Source organism: Mytilus galloprovincialis, chromosome 9 (assembly GCF_965363235.1).
Source record: "Mytilus galloprovincialis chromosome 9, xbMytGall1.hap1.1, whole genome shotgun sequence".
Taxonomy (NCBI): domain Eukaryota; kingdom Metazoa; phylum Mollusca; class Bivalvia; order Mytilida; family Mytilidae; genus Mytilus; species Mytilus galloprovincialis.
In genome coordinates, this window is record NC_134846.1 from 57,064,127 (window position 1) to 57,080,195 (window position 16,069).

Here is a 16,069-nt window from a genome sequence, read left to right on the forward strand (position 1 = left end):
TTACAAGTAATGTGGTTTTGTAACAAAATAATTTGTTGTTTGTTTGAAAATTTACCATTGCACCAGGATTGAGAATTGCAAATGGCGGTGTGGCCAGAATGAAAAGTGAACGATAAATACCACTTCTTATACCAATGCCCCCGAAGAAAAGAAGAGCTGCTAAGAGCAGTTTGAATTATGATAATTTAATTCATTATTTAAAGTATGAAGCATATCCCCCAGAAGTTAACTCTGATCGAGAAAAGCGAAATATCCGGAAGCGTGCAAAGTCGTTCCGCCTGGAACAGCTTCCTAGTGGGGATAAACTTTATTTTACATACACATATCCAGACGAAGAAAATACACAACACACAAAGGAAGTTATCTATAAAACTGAAGATCAGAAAAGAGCTTTTGACGAATTTCATATAAATTCGAAAGGTAATTGAAGTGTTTTTTGTTATTTGCTACAAGAGTCTAAGGCTAAGTAGTAAGGGAGCTACCATTTGATTTTTATGGGGGGGCTAGGATGAAAAATTTTGTCCTGCATTTTTTTTTAGTTGTAATCTCTGTCCTGCCTTTTTATTTTTCACTCTATTCGGTCCTGCTTTTTTTTTTTTTTAGTTTATCCTGACTTTTTTTACATAAATTGTCATCCTGACTATTTTTTTTTGCAAGTGTCTCATCCTGCCTTTTTTTTTTATTAAAACTCCTGTCCTGCCTATTTTTTTCAAATTTCATCATAGCCCCCCCCATAAAAATCAAATGGTAGCTCCCTAAGTAGGGTAGGACTATGAATGCCTTTTACAGTCAGGTGGTCATTTTCAGTAAAATTTAGCGTCATTATAGTTCAAACCTTATATATGAGGAAGGCGCTTCCATAAATTAATCGGGGACATAAATGCCAGCTTACCAAGAATATGTCCTACATATTGATTGATTGTTGGTTTGCTTAACATCGGGATGTATCAAGTTCGCAGTCACGTCCGGTCAGAATGGGGACGTTAAATCCGATGCCTCGTGTATAGAGAGTGCCACGCTCTTTGCACGTTAAGAACCCTTGCAACAACTCTTTGAGGGGTCTGTAGGTTGCCTGTTGAAAGGCAAAATTTCTGTCCCTATCCAATATACCCTCATTTTCCAGTGGCAGTTCAAATTTCCCCGATGAGGCTAAGCGATTGGTGCTGTACTTTATCAAATGTGTGAGTTGTACAAAAATCTAATTCTAACACTGTTGGGTGTAATTTTCAGACTTATATATATACAATGTATACACCATGTATAGATCAATAACTTTGATCAATTATTTTTTTGTGGAGTGTGTTTTGTGTTTTGATTTTCATGAAGAAGTGGAGGATTTATAATATCTTGTTCATCAATAGTTAAAATTTGTAGCTGTTTTTTTGTTTATTTTGTAGGCACTGGCTACGGTTACATGGAAATGTAACAATAATAAAAATATTATTGTTACATTGGAGACTAATTGCCGGAATGCAAAGTTGGGTGAGGAACCGATTAATTACAAATGTAACAATAATTACTGAGGCTACGGTTACATTACGTTATTGTTACATGAAAAACAGCAATGTACGCTAGATTGATTAAACTTAAATCTTCTATAGTTGTATTGCTTCATTCTTTCATATGTACTAAAGAATACTTGTAATTTAATACTGATAAATAATAAAATATTATTATTCAACAAATGGTGTACAACTTGATAGTTTTACTACGTATTAATGGTTTTGATGTATTTAAAGATACTACACCGACCGTGCGAGGGCTGTATAGCCAGTCAAGGTCGTTAAACACTTCCATATATAAGATACTACTCAAGATTAGGAGTGTGACTGTCAAAGGCGAAAAATATAGTTCAATGGTTTCACTTTTTTAAAGTATTTAACTGCACACCTACTCTTATTAAGTGTCATTATACTTTGGACCAATTTTGTTTATGGTGAAAAAAATAAAACTTGGGATGCGTTTTAAACGAAACTGAAACAATATCAAGACATACATTTCATACAGCTTTATAACTTGACGTAAATTGATAATCAAAAGCAAAGTTTGCTAACTGTTACTTAAGTACTAAGAAAATCTGTATGTACACGTATCCGTGGAGGACGTAATTTCGTTCATCAAAAATGTGTCGGACTTTAAAAACAACTTACTGGATTTGTAGAAATTGTCATTGTAAATAAAAAATTACAGTAAATAAATTGTATGTTATAAATTTTTGAATAAATGTCCTCAACTTTTATTATTTAGTACATATTACTAGTCCCATCGTACATTGCTTTTTTTCATGTAACAATAACGCAATGTAACCGTAGCCTCAATAATTATTGTTACATTTGTAATTAAACAGGTCCTTACCCAACCATGCATTCCAGCATTTAGTCTCCAATGTAACAATAATATTTTATTATTGTTACATTTCCATGTAACCGTAGCCAGTGCCTGTTTTGTATTGCAAACATACATATATACAACTCTTTCTGTTTGTTGAATTATTTTTACTTTCTAAATTAGCAGGATGTTCATATTGTACATTTGTATTTTCAGCCTGTATCTCATATATATGTGATCAGTAAGAGGATCATATTGATTGTTAAAAATGAGTTTGAATTTACAGTGAGCCTGTTTAGTAAATTGATTTTTATCACGATAATAACCAAAAAATTGGTAAAAATTGATGAAGAATGAGAAAATCATCAAAATTAGGTTCTTTCAAAGGGCCTTTAATAGCTTTTTTCTTCACCGATTGTTAACAGTCATATAAACCATGTAAACCCAAAATTCAGGTTAAGAAAAAAAGTTTAATTCTAGATTTTTTGGCTCCTCAGATGTGTACATCCTTTAGGAAAAGATTTTCGATTTTTAAATTTTTTTGATTTTATGTTTTGTAATTCTGTTATTTTCTTTATAAAAAAGGGGGAATTTTCCAGTTTTTCGGATATGACATTGAGAAGTTATTGAACTTTATTCTTTGAAATAGCAATGGGCATATCATAAGCTCATGGCGCAGCTGTTTATTAAATAAAGATATATTAGATAAAACAAGTACAAATATGGACCTATTCCACTTAACCTTCTAGGGTGAGCTCAACTTAAGTGACTCAACGAAGGTCTGGTTCACCAAAAGGATTTGAAAAATATGGCTGTGCTTACACCACAAAATTTATTCTGAAATACATGCCTATTTAACTGGAAAAGATTAAGACATATTGAGGGAACTTTACTTTCTTTTTCCAATGAGACGTAAAATAAAAAAACATACATTTAACCAACATTTATAAATTGTAACAAGAAAGATTTGTTTCTTTTTTAGGTGTTCACATCGGTCGTGAGAAATTACTCACCCTGATAACAGAAAAATATTACTGGCAGGGAATATGTATCAAGATTCGAGAATTCCTCAGAGCATGCAAAGAATGCCACCAAAAGGTAGAGGCACAAGTTACAAAGAAGAAACTCATGGAAGATACCATACAAACAGAGGGATATGTTGCTGTAAAGATTGAGGATGATCAGGATTATGAAGAAGTAATGGAAACAGAAGATTTATCTGGTGTATCATTGAGTGATATTTGGACATCATCTGAACAGCAGTTATTACAGTTACAGTCTCAGCATTTCTGGGATATTGTACGTAAATGAAAACTAATTTGTTAGTTAAGGTGGTACCTAACACCTTAACTAAAATTAGTTTGTCTGGTTTACTTTTCATAAAATTTTGACAAGACCTTGACTTTGACTAGACACATTATCAGAAAAAAATGGTTGGATAAATAGCAGTTTGACTATCACAATTTTGATCATTGAAAAGCTTAATATTTCATTAACAATACAATGTCATTAAAACGTTTAGCTGATTTTACAGAGTTATCTCCCTGTAGTTTTAGGTACCACTTTAAATAAAATAAAAATCTGTGGATTTTAACAAATCATTTGTTGAAAAACATAGAATAGTCTAGACATGCTAGACTATGTCTCCTTTTGGCTTAAAACTAATTTCAGTTAACTGTGTATTTTCATGATGTGAACAAGATAAACAAATTTTTATAATTTAATTTGGCCATGTTGGTTGAAATATATAGTAAATTTCTGGACAAAAATTAATGCCTGTGGTTTTTTTCATCAGAAATCAAGAACACTTGACAACAAAAATATAACCAACCTGTAACAATTCGGTTTCTATTGTTACCATGTTTTTTTTTTTTAAAAACAACCAAAATAATGATGTCACAATAACTTTTTGAAAACAAACCCATATATTAATATGAAACATATACATGTAGCATGGTCTTTTAGGTGATGCATACTTATCAATTGCATAACTCTGTATAATGAACAGGTTCAAGAAAAAAATGCAGTTTAAGAAAAAAAATAAGATGAACACCCACCCATATAACAATACATGCACAGGGTTAGATAAGCCAATAAAAAAAGAACATGAAAATTTAATGAAAATCAAAGCATGTTGAAGTTGTTGGAAATGTGATAGAAATACATATATCTGGCAGAGAAAGTGAACATCCAGTCATATTAAAGCTCTTGTAATTTAATTAAAAGTGATAATACAAGATTTCACATTTGTTAACCGTTGAAAAGGTTTTTTTTAAGTGTTATTTTTTTTTATATTGAAAACAGAATAAAAAATCCATAAAATCATTTTATTCTATAGTTTATTAATTCTTATTCATTGAACAGGTTGAAGTAAAGATGTTAGGACCATATCTTTGTAATGGAAGAAAGAAGCATGTTATGGTATTTATGGATGTATTTTCCTTATGGCCAGAGGCAGCTATTGTGGAAACCATGTCATCCACTGTTGTAACACATGTTCTCATCAACCTCATATGTAGGTAAGAGACTGAGATAAATAAACTCATCATAGTGGAAACCATGTCATCCACTGTTGTAACACATGTTCTCATCAACCTCATTTGTAGGTAAGAGACTGAGATAAATAAACTCATCATAGATACCAAGACCACAAGTTTGTACACCACACACACATATCATCTATAAGAGACTCATCAGAAACGCTTGATTAAAAAAATAATTAAAAAAGCCAAATAAATTATGAGGTTGAAGAACATTGAGGACCCAAAATTCCAAAAGATTTTGTCAAATACAGCTAAGACAATCTGTGTTTGGGGTAGAAGTAATAAGAGAAAAAGAAATTATTTTTGAACTTGCCTGGATGTATGAACTAGTTGACCCTTGCCATGATGGCCTATCATTATTTGCCTGTTTGACAACTTTATATTTTCAATCTATTATTAGGTCTTCAGAATATTTTCCTCTGCAAATACCTTTTAAGTGTTTAATATCAATATTGCATAGGATGACTCTCCTAGTCAATAAATATGGCTTCCATTAATTTAAATAGAATACAGGGGACTAAAAAAGACAAAACATTATTCTTTATGCTGATTATACTTAAGCAATACCCATACCATATAGTCAGCCTTTAAATTCCCTGATATGAAAAAATGTAAAACAATACAAATAAAATTAAAAACGACCCATTTTATTTATGAACAGATTTGGAGTAATGAATAAGTTGTTGATGGGAGCTGGTCAAACAGATACAAATGTATTTATGTTACCTAGGACAGATATTCTTCTAGCTTCTGACATTGATATTAAGATACTGCACACTACCACTCCACAAACAGGTAATATAAAAGTAATGTTGACTCAGTGGGATAGGTAGAATATAAGAAAAACAAGAATTCAAACATTTAATATGTACCGGTATGCACTTTTAAATAAGATACTGCAGGGATTAGAAGAATATAAGTTGAAGAACAGTTTGGATAGGCAACACATTTCTTAGTCATAGACATATCTACAAGTAAACAGACACTGTATAAGCATAGGGTTAGGGGGGAATTTTAGTTTGAAGCAGATTTCCTAATATCGGTACTAGATATGTACTTTTTGTAATGTTGATAAACAAGAATCTATATTTTTCTAACACTCTGAGGAAATTTAAATAAGTTCTACTTCTTGATGTAATAAAATAAATCAAATATTTGAAATTGTTCATCTTTTCACAATAGCTTTCCTACTTTCAGCTGAAGCATGGTATGAAATAGAAGAAACAATGAATCAGTTTGTTGCCAATAATTCTGACTGGACAAATTGTCTCCCCTTTGCTCTACTGCCACACAGAATATCTCGTGGAAGACATACTGAATACTCTCCAGCTTATCTTACATATGGCAGGTAAGGGGATATTAAAAAATAATTTTGACATCAGTAACATACTGAGAGTCCTGCTGTATTGTTACTTAAGGAACACCTGCCAACCTTTTGTACAAAACAGTACGTCATGAATGCAATTTACATTTCATATTTTGTTCACCTTTATAAACATTCTGTTATCCAAGTTTTGCTATCAACTTGATAATTACATTAAATGGCAAAGTGCTGTTCCTAGAAAGTATTACTCTTAATTAGATTCACATACATCAATTCTATATAAAGATGTTAAATGATTTAGACATCTATTAAGTTTGTTTGTTAAAATCTTATAAAATGAAGTTGATATAATCGTCTTTATATAAAGATATTTATATAACTTAGAAAATACTTTTGTAAAAATACCAACTGTTATATTATAGTTTACTATTAAACATCTAATTATACGTCAGAGTGACCAAGTGCTGTAAGAAGTTCATATACAGTTACCACCAATCTTTCAACATGGATATTGTGAGTTCAAACCTGCTTGTGACAGTTGTGTTCAACTATTTAAACTGACTAAAATTAACAGTTTTAAAAATACCTACTGAAGGTCATGGTAGTCTTCAGGGGAACACCAGCTTCTTGGCTGCGACATTATTATAGCCAATAGTGGTGAAAGTGCTGTTAAAATACCAACAATCAATTATTTAAATGACAAGTGACAAAAACATTACATAGGATTGATTTTACTAAATAGCCACATTAACTGCAAAAGGTTATGCTAAATAATTGTTGAATTGAATGAATAATCTAAATGTATTTTGACCTTGTAGAGAATTGAATCTTCCATCGCTACTGACACATCAACCCACAGCAGAATACCTTCAAACAAGTGATGGATATATCCCTATTGACAAAAAGTTACAAACTTTAAGTTCATTAATGACTGTTTACAAAGGATATTGTGGAGATGATAATGTTTCTCAAGATTCTGATATATTCAAAGGTCCGTCTATGAATATGCCTGGAAGAAAGATTCCATTGGGTTCTGCTAAAACAATGACTGCATCTAGTAGTTTAAGTAGTCAAGAAGTGTCAACATCAACTTCTGCTCAGATATGTCATGAAGGTATAGAAACATCTGGGATGTCTGATGAAGATGATATAAACACTGACAGCAAAAATGTCAAACCAAAAGGAGAAATAAAAGAGGAACAGGAAACTTCAGTGAATACTCCCCTAAGAAGGAAAAGGTGGTCAAAAACTCACAGAACGAGTATGGATAATAGCAGTAATAATACTGATGATCTTAGCATAGAGGAAATACAGAGCTATGAAAAACTTCTAAAAGTTGATGAAAATAGCAATGCTGATAGATTGATGGTATTAAATGTTTTAAAAAACAAATATTCTCGGTCATAAATTAAAGAGTGCAATGGAAAAATCAATGGTTTCTTAAACATGATTTAAGTAAAATTAACGTAAAAATGAAAGTGAAATATGAATATGTTATTTCTAAGGTAGTTAAAAAGACACTTATTGATATTTTGCATAGCATCGCATGATGTTTAAACAGCTGGCCAATTTCTGACTAAAATGTCCAGTTTGAAAATGTTAAGTGATTACTTGAAAAGATTCATGCTACTCTCCGATTTTCGACACATATGTTTACTTTCGTAATAGATAGCTATGTTGAGTTGGAACTGTTGTAACATAAATTTAAACAATGATGCATATTTTATGACAGAATTGTACAAGTTTTATTCAATAAATATTTTTTTTTTAAACAGTAATGTTTCTTCTAACCGTGGGTTTCTATTGTTGGGCGCCAATGTAACCAGAAAGCATGAATTTCATTACAAAATTGCTCGTCTCCACCGGGACTAGAAGGCTGGACCTCTGTGTTACAAGGCAGCGTGTTAACCGACTGAGCTAAAGAAGTACTTCCTTAGCTCAACTGCTTACGGCTGACTAAGTATCTACTAAGTTTTCTAATCAAAGCAATGCCGTCACAAATTCATAAAAGAAATGTAAACATGTAGGTAATGTAAAAATGTTAAGTACTATAAAAAAAGAAAACAAAAACACATATATTCGATGTAAACATGAATTATGTAAACATGAATTATGTAAACATGAATTATGTAAACAAATGTCTTCATTTAGTATGAAAAATGAGGCTCTCTAACCAACATACATTAGTGGTCAGATAATTTAAATTTGAATATTCTTTATTTTAGGTGTCAGGAGAAGTTGATGCATATTATGACGATGTGATATTGTATCTAAAACATAAGAGATACGGGGTAGGTGTTGTAAATGATCATATGAAGAGGAATATAAGAAAGATGTCTGAGAGTCATTACTTAGAGGGGGATATGCTGTACCACAAATGGAAGACCACTAGCAGGGTTATACCACTCAGATTTGATGAAAGATATTATATTATGGAAAATTACCATATTGACAACAAAGGTATGAGAGATATTATATTCGTCTTCATGTTTAAATATTAATGTATTTCTTACAATAAAAGTAACTATATATGTTCTAAAGAAAAAAGCAATAAAAAAAAATCACGTTTTTTGACTTTCATCTTTTTAATAAGTTTTTTTTGTACTTATCAGTGGGTTTATTTTCATATATAAATTTTTAAAGGTGGTGCAATATTGCAACTAGCCTGCTCATTAACTGGTCATCTAGTAAATGTTTTTCACTTTTCTAAGTATTAGGCCAAAAAAATTATATGCATTTTTCCTTTTTTTTGATCGACATCAGGGGTGTGGAAATATTTGTTGTGGGCACTTGTCCCCGGGCAAGTGAAACCTAAAATTTTACTTGTCCGCAAAAAATTTACTTGCCCTGATTATCCCAATAAATATTGAATAAAATTGAGAATGGTAATGGGGAATGTGTCAAAGAGACAACAACCCGTATTGTATTTCTTGTTAGCTAATATATGATTCTTAATTAGCACTGTTGTGCATCACAAATGAAATATATTTGTTTATATGTGTAAAAAAATAGGAAAGTAGGAAATTGGTTGACATCAATGGGACAGAAACCTAACAGCAAACCAACCGATGAAATGACATGTAAACATGGTAAAGGACAATTTTGCAGCAGTTTTTGAATAAAAATTGTAGCTAGTAGGTACATATACTAAATTTGAGGACAGTGATTGAAGAAATGTAAACTAAATAATAGATAAACTATTGATTTTGTGGCGTTTCTCTCAACTGACACACTTGGTTTTTTCTTGATTATTTAGTATTGTCTTGATGGGCAATTAAAGCGTCCCTTTTATTTTCCACTTTGACAACAAATAATGTTGACCTTTCATCTATAAATAAGACTTCATCTATAAATAAGACAAAAACTTAATTTATTTTTCGAATTTCCATAGATAGCCAGGGGCAATTTGATATCCACGATGTCTGAAATTCTCGCTTCCGTTTTTGTTTTTAAATACTGTGTCCTCCATTTGCATTTAAGGTTTTGTACTCGACTCATGACTCTTTTTGTCTTGCTTGCCCACTTTTTATTAAGAATTTATCAATCTGAAGGTTACAATACACCATTAGATTTTATGGGCGCAGCCATTTTATGAGCATAACATGGTATTCAGAATTAAGAGTATGACTTATCCTGATTGGTCGATATGTGCGCCCGTTGTTTTTTATTATTAGAGACTTCGTGCACTCTGCTTTATACAAAAGGCAAAATAAAAATTATTCGGTAGCCCTAAAGGCACTGAGATGACTTTTCAACGCTAGGACAAGACACGTATTTTTAAGGGCAAAATTGATAGGCATGGGAGATAAGTACAAAATACGCTAAGAAAAGCAACGCGAACCTATATTTTTTGGACCAAAAAATACTGTCATAATAACTTTTCTTTGATTCTAGCAAGGTTTCGTTAAGAAAATCAACTTTCTAAAGTCTGTATCTCGAAAAAGGCTACCATTGTCGCCTATGGGGAAATTAATTGTTTATTTCAATCTGAATCTCGATACAAAATTTAAAGAAATGACACTTCCGGTAAATGATGGATAAAACCTAATCGACGATCCCGGGTCAATTGACAAAGCCAATGCAATGTTACGCGACTCGGGTTCGTATACTTATTTTTATTTATTTTGGTAATCGATCTATTTCCGGTATCATGTAATAGAAATAAATTGACGAGAACTTTAGTCAGCTGCAATATTTATCGCCATGAACATTGATGTTTTTACTTGCTGAACATTGGTTTCTTTTACATAAATTAAACATCTTTATACGTTTTGAAATTAATTTTATGTTTTTGTTGGATTTGAACTTTGTCTTGTATATTTTTATGCAGTTAAGCTGCATTATGCGAGCACCCTAGATTTGTGTTCTACCCAATAAATCCTGAAATACTTGCCATTGTTATTATCTAGCTTGTTACTATGTTATATATAACTAATTGAACACTTTTTTAATACTTTTTATTCTGGATTACAAAAAAAAGTGACCAGAAAAACCTTAAATGATCGTCGATTTATCCAAAAGTTTTAAAGTTACACATAGGAAGTAGTGCTTATTAAGAATCCTTGTGTAGTTCATTATGACTTGTGCTTTTAGCTAAGATGTCAAAGAACAATTGTATGAAATATTTAATCGCCGAAAATCTCTTAAGACAAGCAGTTTAGATTTCCCAAATGACAAAAGTCGTAGGAATATTGTTTGTCATCAATACGTAGTACAACTACGTCAGTAGTCTATTATATAATAAGGTCAACTGTTCATGCTGTTGGCGGCAATTTCAAATTAGAAAAAGAAATTTTCGTAGCTTTTCAATTTGGAGGCAGGTGTGCAAATTAGCGGTGGTCCGAGGTCCGCGACCTTCCACTTTTGCAAGCGGAATTTCGATTAGGATAGTTGGTTTCTAGCTACGCCCGACGTAGTCGCTTTACATTTGAAAGAAAATAAGAAATTACTTTGCAAACCTTTTCACCATGTTCACCAAAGTCTCCAATTAAACGAGCTAAAAACTTATTTTTATCATTATTATTCATGACGGCGATGTTCATTTTGTTCAACCGCTAGCTTTATACAGAAAATCGCCGACAAATATTGTATAAATTCGAGTAAAATCGTATCTGATTGACAAAAACAACATTGTAAACACATAACAATGGCGGCCGTGAAGACAAAATTTTACAAGTCGGATCCGATTCCGGAAGCGGATAAGGGTAATTCCGGGTTTGACGATCATTTACAAAATAAATCCAAGCAGGTGAAGAAATACATCTATGCATGGTAAATGAATATAAACACTAGTATTGTAAACCAAAAGATATATGTAAAAGAAAGAAAAAGCAGAAAAATATTTTATTCAGAAACTAAAAATTACTTTTTGATAAATTTTAATTTAAAAATCCAATACAACGTGACAGCTGGGAACAGTATATCTAACAATATACATGTTCATGGTCACAGTCTAAATTTTCTTTATAAATGATAAATGATGATAATGCATGTGAGATGCTTTTAAAGTGTAAACATATTACTGCAATTTCGAGGGGTTATTTGTTTTTTTCTCAATTTTGAAGGGTTAATTAAAGTAGCTGAAAGTTTCATCCTTTATTTTCACAAATAATGCAACTAAATTATATATACTTTAATGTAAGTAAATCATATGATATATAGGTGGCATTCTTTGGGCCACTCTACCCCTCCTATTTGATAACTTGGAAACGGTCGAGCTCCCCACCCCTAAACCATATGAGGGGCAGATCCAGGATTTTAGGTTAGGAGGGGCGCAAACTTAAATTTTCGCCGAGCAGAGCGAGGCTAAAAAAAAATTGAGGTAAAATTATCGGAATATTTTTTATTTACAACCCATGCTTTGCAAATTTAAGGGGGGTGCAAGCCCGCAACCCTCCCCCGTCTGAATCCGCCCCTGCATATATTCAAGTATAGGACAATATAATAAATAAAAAATGAAATATGGGGGAGTCCCTGGAGTTACCCCACCCCCTCCTGTTTGAGAACTTGGAAACGGTCGAGATCCACACCCCTTAACCATATATATTCATGTTTGTGACAATATGAAAAATCAAATGAAATATAGGAAGAGTCACTAGGGGTCACCCCACCCCTCCTGTTTTAGAATTTACAAATGGTCGAGGTCCCCATCCCTAAACCATGTATATTAATGTATGGGACAATATAACAAATCAGATGAAAGATAGGGGAGTCTCTGAGGTCACTGTTCACCCTCCTGTTTGAGAACTTGGAAATGGTCAAGATCCTTACCCCTAAAACATATATACTCATGTATTGGACAATATGGCAAAGCAAATGAAATATAAGGGAAGTCCCTGTGGTCATCCCAACCCTCCTGTTTGAGAACTTGGAAACGGTCAAGATCCCCACACCAAAACAATATATATTCATGTATGGATCAATATAACTAATTAAATGAAATATAGGGGGAGTCCCTTGGGTCACCCTACCCTTCCTGTTTGAGAACTTGGAAACCAATGAGATCCCTACCCCTAAACCATATATATTCATGTATGGGACAATATAACAAATAAAATGAAATGTAGGGGAAGTCCCTAGGGTCACCCTACCCCCAGTGGTGGATCCAGAAATTTTCATAAGTGGGGCCCACTGACTGACGCTCCAGTCACGCTTCAGTGATTCCCTATATAAGCAACCAAATTTTTTCCCTAAAAGGGGGGGCCGGGCCCCCTGCCCCCTAAATCCTCTGCCTACCCCTACCTGTTTGAGAACTTGAAAACCGTTGAGATCCGCACCCCTAAATTATATATATTCATATGTATGGGACAAAATAACAAATCATTTACATTTACTGGCAAGTCAGTCAGACCTCATCTTTGATCCCTGTTGTAGTGAACATTTGTCTGATTCGTGTCTCATAACTTTTGTACTATAGAACACAAACTCAGTTTTCTTTCCAGGGAAACCAGTCCATTCATACTATTACATGTTCATACTAAGTCAAATTGAACTTCTAGCACTCAAATAAAACCAAGGTTAACTACCAAGTAGAGCAACTGCAATCATTGGGAACTTGTACCACTGCAGACACACCATAAAAAATATACATTGATATATGCATTGCTTTTGAAACCTTGATAACATATAAATTATTTGCCTTAATAAATAAATCATTAGATAAACATGAATGTACTATATATGAATGTTTAATGTTGAGGCAACATTGCCACAGTTTTCATAATTACGGTTGCCTTGGTTTTTGGTTAACTGCCTTCAGCGCTTACAGCGCTTTGATTTTACTTGTCCACGGGCAACCAAGACAAAAATAATTACTTGTCCGGTTGTTCAAATGTACGAGTCGGGCGAGTCGGGCATAGCATTTCCACACCCCTGGACATTAAGTTTGATAGCTGATCCTAAAACGTATTATTACCTTTCCAAAAAAATATTTCATGAAAAAGCCTATTGAGTTGTCTTATTTCACTACGAATCCTATTTCCACTAGATTATTCACTCAAATTTGTGATGAGTTAAAGCATACAGAGTGAAGAACTTGTCAAGACACTGAAAACTATACACTTATCAACCTGCACACCCAAATACCTGATTAATAAGTGTAAAACATGATCAAACTTGGAGAAACTTTTCTTGGATAACATATTTCATGGTTTTGCTAAAGTCTGCCTACAATCCTATAAAAAATGTGTACTTTGTTAAACAGTTTTTAAATTTGTGATTTATCTAGACCTTCAAAATCCACCAATAATATTCATCCAAGAGATTAAAGTATTTCTCACTATATATTTTGTAACAGGAAGACATTTAGGATTCCGACAGATGTATGAGAGACTGAACAAGTTCCACTGGAAGAGTATGGCTGTAGATTGTGAAGCCTATGTTAGGACTTGTGTTACTTGTAACCAGGCCAAAAGTGTTAACAATGATAGTCTATTTGAGTACTTTTATGATGTTACTGATGTAAGTAAGAACTATATTAATTCTTTTAGGGTTTTATAAAACTATATTCAGAAATTATTGGAGTGTTTTTATAAATGCAAAAAAGTGGCAATATCAGGGTTGCAATAATAAAAATTTGCATTCATTATTTTAGTAGGGATTTTCCTTAACAAAAGTTAATGATGTAATAAGGTCTTGCATTTTTACCAATAAACTGGGATTTGCAATAACAAATGCACACATTTATGAATTTACAGCAGTTATTTTTTAAAATATCAATCTTCACAGTTAATGCTAAACATGCTTAGCTAATCATGAACTATTTTACTTGTGAACTGTAAAAACAAATATATTGTAAAATCTCTGTTTCATTGAAATTAAATTTAAAGGGGGTATCTCAGAATTGGTTTTTGTTGTTTAGAAAATTTAATTTTGAATATATATGTAATCATGGTAATATTGTGAACAGAGAAAAAAAACATAGAGTTGTATACACAATGCAGTTGCAACGTCACACTGACTTTTGCATTTTCAGTAATTTTTTAAACTGGTGTGGATGATTGAAATCATTTATTTTCATTAAAAGGATGAATGTCGATTTTTAAAACAAAACAGAAACTTCAGTCACAATAGTACATGATTTGTAAGAAAATCTGTCATGTCTGAAATTTTTTGTATAAGATAGCAAACATTTAACAGTTTGTTTCATAGTTTCTATTTAAAAAAAATATTAATTTGATATTTTCTTGTTGTAATTTTAACAAAGATTATGTACTATTTCCTTTGACCATACTTTATATTCTATTAAAATCTATTTCATTTTTTGTATAGGAGGAGAGAGCCAAGCTTGCTGAAGAAAACTACAGTTTGTTAGTTAAGTATCTACAGAAAGGAAAGATTTTACAATCTGTTCAACCAAACAAATCTAAACTGATAACATTGCTGGCTAACTGGTTCACTATTAATAATGGCCAGTTATACTACAAGAGACCAGATAGAGATTTTAATGTCTGTCTGGAAATAGCAGCAAGAGCCAAGAAAAATGCCATTAGGAATGCTCATGTTATTACAGGTTTGTTATATTCATATTTACTTTCAAGAGTTTACAAAAGGTTATGACCCTATTTTGAATTAAAAAATAAAGTTGTAACATCAAATGAGGTTGCTCGTCAAAAGTTTTGTTTAAGTACATTAGTTGTAAAATGTTAAAGCATTTCATGAAAGTTTTGAATAAAATGAAAGAAATCAACCTTGGGTCAGAAAAATGTAGCAAAGCTTTTATTTAAGGAATGTAAATTAATTCAAAGGATTATTTATATTATCATGTTCTGCAAGATACATTTATTTTGACTGCTGGTACTAATAGAATAGCACCAACAAAAAAGTTTTGTTCTTAAGTTGAGGCCATGATATATAATTATTATGATTTGTTTAGTAAGTGGAAACCATTTAAACCAACCTGACACGTTACAAATGTTAAGTGAAGGATATATATGGAATGGTATGAAGGAAAACTGTGAAGATTTTGTACATTCTTGCTGTAAACACCCAAAACCAGCTAACATCAAAAGAAATGCTGCATTTAAAAAATTTGATCTTCTGCAAAGAGTTTCACTGTTCAAGAAGATAAGAGTTATGGTGAGTTTGTTTGAATGTACTCTCAGGTGTAAACACCATATCATTATAATAGAACTAAGACAGAGCACACATTTTTAAGAAGGGTGATGATGCTTTTCCAAGGGATAACAAGACAGATTTGACAATTGCATAGAAATTTGATCATTAAAAAAAAGTATTTCTTGAATTACCTATAGGACTGCAAGTGTTCTTTTTCATAATATTGATTATTACACATGAGATACCAATTTTTTGTTGATTTCTTGTGTATGTGTTAACCACAAGTTTACCCTGTTTATATGTTCTTATTTACAAATTA

General features: G+C 32.1%; 1 protein-coding gene across 3 annotated transcripts in view; it reads left to right on the top strand.

Annotated features, from left to right (window-relative positions):
- The first annotated feature begins 47 nt into the window (after nt 1-47).
- Nucleotides 48-16,069, top strand: part of LOC143045392 (uncharacterized) — a 30,494-nt gene continuing 14,472 nt past the window's right edge. For 2 of the 3 annotated variants that reach the window (XM_076217850.1, XM_076217852.1), the window contains exons 1-10: nt 48-420; nt 3,311-3,627; nt 4,693-4,847; nt 5,533-5,666; nt 6,069-6,219; nt 7,014-7,563; nt 8,421-8,655; nt 13,991-14,154; nt 14,965-15,205; nt 15,569-15,771. In XM_076217850.1, the coding sequence (XP_076073965.1) occupies nt 135-420; nt 3,311-3,627; nt 4,693-4,847; nt 5,533-5,666; nt 6,069-6,219; nt 7,014-7,563; nt 8,421-8,655; nt 13,991-14,154; nt 14,965-15,205; nt 15,569-15,771 (2,436 nt within the window). In that variant the 5' untranslated portion in view covers nt 48-134. Of the gene's footprint in view, nt 421-3,310; nt 3,628-4,692; nt 4,848-4,881; nt 4,935-5,532; nt 5,667-6,068; nt 6,220-7,013; nt 7,564-8,420; nt 8,656-13,990; nt 14,155-14,964; nt 15,206-15,568; nt 15,772-16,069 lie in introns of those variants that run through there. The other variant, XM_076217851.1, reaches the window with a different exon arrangement.